The following is a 9,779-nucleotide window of genomic DNA, read 5'->3' as shown; positions in this document are numbered from 1 at the left end:
GCTTCTTAGAGTGTAACCTGAGCCTGCAACACTTGCTGCAAAGGCAGCAGAGCCCACGCAGGTTTTCCTGTTCGGAGATGTGTGTTTGTGGCAGGGCAGGTGGTCCTGGTCCTCCCCAGCTGCCATGTTTCATCTTCTTGGGGTATCACACAGGCACAGCAGGGGAGCTGTCACAGCACAAATCACACTGCTTTAAGGCAGATCCTGGTCTGGGTTCTTAACATGCAACATTTAAAGCAAGCATCTGGATTCCTATCTCTTGTTCATGGTACCAAATAAAGAACAAACAAGGAAAATCTTGAAATCCATACTTGAAGGAAATGGCTGAAAACTATTTTAATTCTTTGATCCTACATAGGATTTATAGATATTTTAGAAGCCTTGATGTACTGGGTTGCCAGTCTCTTTTTCTTCAGAGCTATGAAAGACCCAGAGATTGACATGATTTAAATGTTAAATATGAGAGAATGAAGACCTCATAGGGATTCCGAGGGTATTAAAGTCTTTTTAATACAGATACACAACTCGCTGCACTTTTTTTTTATGTCTTTGATTCCCACTCACTTCTACAGTCATTATACAATTTTTCCAAGGCAACCAAGGAAGAGGAGCAATTTTCCAGGTTCATCCCACCTGCAGCACTCCTTTTTGAAGGAATGGCACTCAGTGCTCTGACCAGGAAACTTGGGCTGGACCAGGCCAGGCACAGGGTCAGCCAGGTGGATTTGACATCAAACATGATTTCTCCTCAACCCAGCCAGCCATCCTCTTACCCAGATGGAGAGGCTCCTGCGTCTCACCTCCTCCCATCCAGAAAGGGGACCCACCTTTCTGTGTCCGGGTTGGGAACTGGCATCCTGTGAATTCAGCATCATGCCAACAGCCCATGTGATGCCCAGGTCTGTGCAACTTGGCTGGGCTGAGGAGCACACCAGTACTTCATTGTCAGGGTCCCTCTGGGACTGACACTACATCCCTGGTGGGGTTTTGCTGGGGGAAGGTCCACCGCCCATGGGCAGACACTGTGAGTGACTCACTGCATTTTGGTAAGCCTTGTGAGCCGTTCCTCCTGTCTAGCTCAATAAATCAGCTTAAAATGGAGAACCTCTGTGGGATGTACCACCCTCTCCAGGGGACTTTCTAACTGCAGGGGAGACTGACTGTAGGGTGCCACAGCATTGGAGGTGCAGTGCAGAGGGAGCAATGTGCTCAGCCCTCAGCAGCATGCAGCATCTCATGAGCACTTAAGAGATGAGCACAATCACACTGGAGTCAATTATTACTGCTGCTGTTTGCATGGTCCTAAATTCACCATCTTCATAGTGGAAAGAGTTTCAGCCAAGCACAGAGGAGGTAAAATTAAGAGCAGTAAATTCCTCATGAGGGGACTCTCCCAGTGACCCCTGTGGTCTGACAGCCCCCTGAATGCAGTGATGGAGGAAGAATCCACCCAGCACCTGGGAACAGCAAACACCAGCAGGCAGAAGAGCAATCCTAGATGAATACGAGAGGTGAATCAGCCTGCAACAGCCCTGGCTGCTGCACTCACAGAGTGTCTGCAGCCTGCTCAAGCCCATGGTGGGCGTCCATAGCAATGCCCCCTGCCAGCACCAAAACCCTCTCCTGCTGCCATAAATTCTTACCTCTCCCCATTTTGTTTTAAAAGCACAAAGATCTAAATTAATCAGATAGGCACAGGTTATGAATAACTCAAATATCCCTAATCATTAGTCATTTTTACTAAGCTCAATGATTGCTTGAGCACATGGTCAAGAAGTACTTATTTCATAACAAATTCTTCATTACCTGAAGTGTTGTGTGCAGTTTTGGAAGCCTCAGTATAAGATATAAATCTATTAGAGAGCATCCAAAGGAGGATCACAGTGATGGTGAAGGGTCTGGAGGCAAAGCCGTATGAGAAGCAGCTGAGGTCACTTGGTCTGTTCAGCCTGGAGAAAAGGACACAGCTTCCTCATGAGGAGAAGCAGGGGCAGGCACTGATCTCTTCTCTTTGGTGACCAGTGATAGGACCGAATGGAATGGCATGAAGTTGAGTCAGGAGAGGTTTAGGTTGGATGTTAGGAAACAGTTCTTCACCCAGAGTGTGACTGTGCACTGGAACAGGCTCCCCAGGGGAATGGTCACAGCACCAAACCTGATAGAGTTCAAGAGGCTTTTGGACTGTGCTGTCAGGCACATGGTGTGATTCTTGGGGTTGTCCTGTGCAGGGCCAGGAACTGGACTTTATGATCCTTGTGCATCACTTCCCACTCAGGACATTCTATGATTCTATGAAATTGAGTCAGGCCCCAGAATTCATTATTTGAATAATAAATCTTCCCATTTCCTCAACAGCATGGAGTCTCTCCTGCAGGAGACAGTCTTCCATGAACTTCTCCAACATGAGTCATCCACGAGCTGCTCCAATGTGGGTCATTTTTCCACGGAGTGAAGTCCTTCAGGCATAGGCTGCTCCAGCATGGGACCCTGACAGGACCGCAGGTCCTACCAGTAAACCTCCTCCATGGGTCTGCAAGTCTCTGCCAGGTCCCTGCCCTGGCATGGGTTCCCATGGGTTCACGGCCCTCTTTCAGGCATCCACCTGCTCCAGTGTGGGTCTACTCGACAGGCTACAGGTGGAACTCTGCATCCCCATGGTCCTCCACGGACTGCAGGGGGACAGCTACCTCACCATGGTCTGCAACACAGGCTGCAGGGGAATCCCAGCTCCGGCACCTGGAGCACCTCCTCCTCTTCCTTCTACACTGACTCTGATGTTCCTCTCGCATATTCTCACTCTGCTCTTCGCTGGCTGCAATTACCTCTGCACAATATTTTCTTTTCTTCTTAAATATGTTATCACAGAGGCATTGCTATCATTCCTGACTGGCTCAGCCTTGGCCAGCAGTGGGTCCATCCTGGAGCCATTAGTTCTTCTGGACATGGCAGAAGCTTTTGACAGCTTCTCACAAATGTCACCCTTGTAGCCCCTGGTCACCCACAACCTCCCTACCAAAACCTGGCCCCAAATCCATTACGCAAGGATGCCTTTGAGCATTAACATGGGAAACAGCAGATAAACAAGAAGTAAACGTATCATACAAATTCCTCTGAACTTCTTGCAACCAGCTGCAGGGTGAGCAGAATTCCCAGAAAACACAAGACTGACTGGGAAAGAGGCAAAACTGTTAGTGGGATGTGGAGTGAGCTTTTCAGTTTGTCATTCAGAGAAGCTACTTTCTTTTGTATACTATAAATTAAAGAGGACTAAAAAACCCAGCCAATCAGGTCGGCACAGAAGCGTTCTAGTGGCAGAATGACACAGCAGCAGGTCACCGGTTCGGTGGCCTCTCAGTGCCTGCCAGCCTCAACAGCCCACCCAACAGCTTTAGGTAAGTATGCAAAATGGACTGAGCTCTGCACTGGATTTTAAGCTTCCCTCCCGATATGTTGACTGCTTCCCTCTCCTCAGCTGCCTGCAGGGATGAGCACAGCATGGCTCAGGTGACATCAGCTCCAGATACCAGCACAGCTGTATTTCAGAGCTGAAGCCACTGCTTTTGTGCTTGGGCTTGGCACCATAGAAGCTCAGGTATCTCCACCTTCCCGGGTGTCAAGCTTGATGCTCTCCAGTTGGCATCTTGATGGCTTGAGCCTTCACTGACTGAGTTACTGGTGCTGGATCAGCTCTATCGAGCTAGAGCATGTTTGCTGAACCCAGTAAGTTTTCATCACACCATTCTCTACTAGAAAGACTGCTGCTTAAGCCTACGGAAGACAAAGTTGTCAAGGTGATAACTCAGTCATTTAAAAAAGGAAAGAAAAAGGCACGTTGAGCTGTTTGGCTCAGAGTCAGCACTCAGTGCTGTTCTGGGCCGTGAGGACCAGACATCTTTGGCTGGCACAAGATCCCCTCCTGCCTGCAGCTGCCACACACAGAGCCATCTTAGAGATGGTTAATTATATTGTCCCATTCCAAAAAACTGATCATTCCCTGTAAGCTAAATACAAGAGAAAGAGTGTTCATTTTCAGATTGAAGTATTGCTTTTTAGCTCTACTGTTTCTACTGCAAGAGTCATGCATAAGTATCACAATCCTTTTTCCAGAAATACAGGCAAAGATCTTAGTCATAGAATCATAGAATGGTTTAGGTTGGAAAAGACCTATAAGATCATTGAGTCCACTGTAAAACTAACATCACCAAGTGCACCAGTGCTACCAGTCCACAAAGCAGAACTCTGGCCTTCAGCTGTTTTACAAGATTTTGTGCCTTTCCTAAGTGATTTATCAAATTTCGTTCAACTCAAACTCCCCATTGCACTAAATTCCCCTTTGGTGAGATGCTACAGTCTCATCTGCACTACCCTGTACTTAGCAGAGACATTTCACTCTACATAAGCATAGACCAATTTCCCTCAGTTTCCACTTTTTAAAAATCTGTTCTGCCCAGAAAAGCATCAGTGCACAGTAACTTGGCTATATTTAAAGGAGGCAAGTTCCTCTTTCGCTCTGAAACTATTGTTTTGCTCACACTGAGTCTGGGAAGTCCAGCAAGCTTATTTTTTCCTGGCAACCTGCTTTCTAGCCAAGTGCCCCAGTTTATCTGACCTCTGGTCAGTCTCATTTTCATTCAGGGAAGGCAGCACAAGATCAGCCAATGCAGCAATCCACCTCTCTCCATCATGGTCTGTGGTTTTCACAGCACTTGCCTGTGTCAGCTGCAAAGCATCCGGTGCTGCAGAGACGATGTGCGTGGAGGTGAGTGACAGACACCAGTCCCTCTTGATATACAGGAGCTGGACTACCCGCCTGCTAACGTTCCAGTGTTTCCAGTTCCCAAGGGATTTATCTCAGGGGAATCTGAAGGTCTTTATCAGAGAAATAAGGCAGGTGTCTTGATATATGCTTAGGGACATCAGCCACTGTCCCTCATCCTCACACCTGCACATCTGTGCACCCTCACACTCTCTCCCACCACTGATGGAGACTTTGGGAGCCCATCAAACCAGCACTGGTTTGATCAAACCAGCACATCATCCCTCAGAGAACTTGAAGGATGATAAATTTTCACAGGGGTATTTAAGAGGTATGAGAGCCAGACAGAGGATTTTTGTCTCTTGTGCTGTGCTCTTCATACAGGAACTTGTACACAGTGGTGGGATGATAACGTCTCTATTTGCTGTTTGGTCAGTATGCAATACCACATGAAAATAATAAGAAAATACCAGGGTTTTTCCAGAGGTAGAAGAAAAACTGACCCAATAAGATTTTTCTTTTTTTTAATCTTTTCTTCTGTTGTCTTTTCTATTCCAACTGGGAGACAACAGAAAAAAAATCAAGGTTTTTGATTCAGGGAAGAAGTGCAATGGAAAAGCAGCCTTAAGCAGCACACATTTGGGGCCAATAACAAATTCCTCATTGAATTAAATCTACAAATCCCTGAGCACTCAGAGCTGTACAACAGGATCCCCATCAGGATAGTGTCTCTTCAGCTCCCTGTGAGAGCCACTTCATGCCCTGAAGCATATGGAGAGTTGCTTACTCACTGTTTTATTTGAATGGCAAAACATAGGCACTGTTGTCCTTTATAGTGACAGCTAAATAACTTTTATCTGCCTAAACTGCACATAGCAGCAGTTAGCTCCACATGTTTTTCTTTGCTTATCAGTATTGAAAGCATCAGCTCTCCTAAGGCAGTATTTTCCCATTTTTGTAGTGACTGATACTGTATTATTTCAGTGCTTCTAGGCTGGACCTGAGTCCCTGTGCTATCACAAGTATTATCACAGCAGGTACTGGGGTGGCTTTCTGCCCCCCTGGCCACGGTTCAGCACTGACTTGTCACTCTTTGCTAGTCCTCTCCTGGGTGCTGTGCAGCTGGCACACAACTCCAGCTGGGACCTAGCATGCCAGAGGGAGCAGGACAGTAGAGGAGCTGCACTCCCCACCCAGACTGTCATTTTGTGGTGACAGTCCCTCTCGACTTCCTCCACCATGCTGCTGCCAGCATCTCTCTGCCACTGCCTAACAGGCTGCAGTGCCTGGAGCAGTGTCAGGTCATGTTGCCTCACAGAGACTCCCTGAACAGCACCCAGTTACAGGATTTGTGCTTAAAGGAAAGGAAGAAAGTGTTCACCATATCCAGCTTGCGGCTTGCAACAAATACTACTAATTAGCCCTCTTCTCTGAAGCTGCTGAGTGCTGACACTGCCCACCTGCATCTCCTAAGCCAGAGATGTGGCTTAGCCTCAAATAGAGTTGCATGTTGACAGAACAACCTGAGCCCCATGCTCAGACTATTCCCCTAGGGCCCACAGAGATGCATCTCAGCAAACCCCGACAGGTCACGTGCTCCCACCCACAGGGTGTACATCTGCACTCTCCCTTACACATCACAGGCTCCAGGGCATTTCCCTCTGAACACACAACTGCTGCCCCTGCTTGCTCTGCTCCACTAGCAGAATTGCTTTGTATCAACTAAAGTGCTTGTGCTGGCCAGCTGTGCCACACATGCTTTTACTCACAAGCAGAACGTCTGCAAGGTGACTGGCAAGGGTATTGCCAAAGCTGCAGCTCCTACGTAGCCCCAGGGTCCCAGCCTTTCTAGGCTGGGCCTGGGCGAGGAGATGGCTGGTGCTGCACTGGCTGTGCTCACACTCCCCATTGCAGCGTGGCAGCTGGGACCAGGGCAGTGCTCTGAGCACTCCCAGCATTTGGAGCAGTAAGGCAACCTGTTTCAGGATGGTGCTTCCCAGATTCTGGTTGACTTCTGTGTAATCACCAGACAAAGGTGGGTCACACACATTTAACGAATTTTCCTGGTAGCCACAGAGTAGACTTCTCTGTGTAATAAATTGATTTATTTTCACTTAAACTGAAAATCCTTCATGATCATTTTAAGACTTAGCATTCCTGCTGTCTTCTCACTGCAGTGTGTAAATGTAGTTCATATCCAACATTTTCCAGACCTGCTTTTTTTTACCTCCTCTCTGTAAGGTTTACTTAAGACTTCTCTTGTAATAAGTTTTGTTACAAGACTCATGACATTTGGAATTTAAAACTACTTTGTAGGAATGCTTTTTTAAGGATTAATAATTCATCCAGAAGAGTAAACAATTCTTGTATGTGCTAACTTTGATAAGAAAGTACTGCAAATGAAACACACTTCAAATTAGTACAAAAGAGTTTCAAGGTATTCATTTTAAAAACACACTCCACAAAACCCCCCGGCTGTTCATTGCAAGCTTATGCTGAGGCTTCCTAGGGTTTTGGCTGCTGCATTTTAAATAATTCAAAACTCTGTTTGGGTTTATTTGGAGGTTGTGCTAGTTGGGTTTTTTTTCCCCAAGTGCCATATTTTCCTATTTATATTCACAGTACATAGCTCTTTCAGCTTCACTGTATGTCTTCCACAGATTACAGCAAATAAAAGCCATAGGTTTAGGACTGAGGGAGTTTTCTGAAAAAATACCTGTCACAACAGAAATCCTCAGCTTCAGCTTCAATGTGCTGCCTTCCCTCAAGGATTCAACCTTCTCTGAGTTGAAGTTTCTTTTCTCCTTGGACTTAACAAGGTATGGAAGGAGCATCTTCACTTCTGCTCATCACATTGGTGAAACCCCCTGCCCCTGCCAGAGACAGAGACCTCTGGAGCACACCACTGCAGCATCTCCCTGCCTTCACAGGGACACCTTCAGACAGCTTCAGATAGCTGGTGAATTTTTTTGCTAAGCAGAGATTGATCCACTTGGGCAATATCTAGGCTTCTCCACTGATAACAATCATTTGCAGAACAGTGGGTGAAATAGGCATTTTCCAGATATTGCTGCTTCTAAAACAGTAGTGACAGCAAAGTCAGTGCAGCAGGTTTTTATTAATTTTTCTATATTCTTCCCTAAAATCTGGAGAAAGACATGTTTGGTCCTTGGAAATTTTCATTTTATTAAGTTGGACACTAAAAACCTCCTGTCTCCCTGCCTCCCACAAATGCCTCCTCACACCCACCATTTCAGGGTAGGTTTTTCTTCTCAGCAGAACCCTGTAATTAAATGTGAACTTAAAAGTATCAGATAAACATCACTGAGAAAGACACTTTTATCGTGGTGAAGGCAACTGATCATGAGCTTTTACAGACATGAGGTTCAGTTTGGGTAATCACATATACCAGGAGAGTTTTGTGAGACAGGCCACTGATGCTGCTTTCTATTGTTTTCTCAAGGTGTCAGATCAACTGGGTGTATGATGGCACCTTTCACAGCAACAGGCAGCTGAAGACAATTGTGCTGACAGGAAACGCTGTCTCACACAGCGTTTGCTGGCCCACATTCCCTGGAGAAGCTTGTCTTAACACAGACAGGAATAACCAGTATGTCTTTCATTCCAATGACAAATCTGGACGTCTTAGATACCCTCATCTTGGGCAGCAACCACATCTCTTCATTGTAGCTTCCTCCCAGCTTTCCCACTCAAAACCTCAAATACCTTGACTTTCAAACAAACAACACAGGAGCAATCACAGCAGAAGATGTGCATGTTCTGCAGAATATCAGCAATGTAACTCTCATCTTTAAAGGCAATGACATTACATACATTGAATCTGGAGCCTTCCAGTCCCGTTTGGACTTCAGGGGCTGTGCTGACATCTCTGGAGTCCTGGCAGGGATATAGAACTCCACAGTCGAGACCCTTTGGCTGGGAACATTTTGTGGTGTGGAAAAGGAGCCCTACATAAGCCCAGATGTTTTACAAGGCCTCTGTAATATTTCTGTCAAGGACCTCTATCAGCAGTTAGGCATTTCAGAAATCTAAGCGCTGACACATTTCAGTGCTTAACCAAGCTCCGAAAACTGGGCCTAACCCAAACCCACATCCATGCATTGCCCCCTGGCATCAGTGGCATGAACTTGTTAGCAGAGTCAGTTCTCAGCGCAAACTCCTTTAAGCACCTCTGCCACTGCACAATCAATTTAAGTTACCCCTCTGGACTGCACCTGCTCCAATATTGGTTTAATCACCTGGTACAAGCCAAATCTGAATAAAACTGAGGACCCTGAAGGAACAAGGTGCTCTGAACTCCAATCACTATCGGGGAGTCAGCTGGCCACCGTCTCGCTCCTGTGGGATGAACACAGCAGAAATCATTGCAGTTGTCCTGGCCGTTTTCTCCTGTGGTACCATGTTCATTCAGGGTGCTTTGTATTTCCAGCAAAATTAGCAGCGAATATATGCTTATTATGGAGATACAGAAAAATATCTATAGCAATTGTATTATGTTGAAAGATACCTTCCTGCTTTTGTTTGTGACCTTTTTTTCCTTAACTTTTGTAATACCCTTTGTATTATAACTTTTAGAAAAATAATGAAAAAATTAGAACTAAAAAAATAAACTATGACCTGAGCCTTGAATATAAATATCTTATAGAGAAATCTCTGTCCAACTCAAGGTTAGCCCTGGTGCACCAGCTAGTATGGCTAATGCACTTGTAAAGGCAAGATCCAAGGGCAAATCTTCTCTTTAAAAAAAGAAAACTCTACCACCATCACTCTCAAAACCAACCAAACGAACAAAAACCACCAAAAAAGAACCAATTAAAAACCAAATCCCACCCTCTGTCAAATATCCTTGAAAAGCAATGTTGTTTAAGAGCTGGCAGTAGTGTACCCCACTCTGCTAAAAAGTAAAAAAACTACCTGTGAAAAACAGGCACAACTTCATAGTCATGTAAGACATATTCCTGCAGGACTGTCAGAAACAGCCTGTATCACTTCTATGATTTCT

At 45.7% G+C, this 9,779-nt stretch overlaps 1 protein-coding gene across 1 annotated transcript; it reads left to right on the top strand.

The window, feature by feature from the left end:
• The first annotated feature begins 4,747 nt into the window (after window positions 1–4,747).
• On the top strand, window positions 4,748–9,039 carry CD180 (CD180 molecule). The gene is given in 6 exon segments (XM_027634513.1): window positions 4,748–4,759; window positions 7,417–7,436; window positions 7,438–7,575; window positions 8,220–8,294; window positions 8,296–8,786; window positions 8,789–9,039. Coding segments are annotated over 6 exon segments (987 nt in total).
• Window positions 9,040–9,779: the final 740 nt, after the last annotated feature.

Source organism: Corapipo altera, unplaced genomic scaffold, assembly GCF_003945725.1.
Source record: "Corapipo altera isolate COAL_440 unplaced genomic scaffold, ASM394572v1 61411, whole genome shotgun sequence".
Classification (NCBI taxonomy): Eukaryota; Metazoa; Chordata; class Aves; order Passeriformes; family Pipridae; genus Corapipo; species Corapipo altera.
Note: the sequence above shows the minus strand (reverse complement) of the source record. Positions and strands in the feature narration are given on the sequence as shown.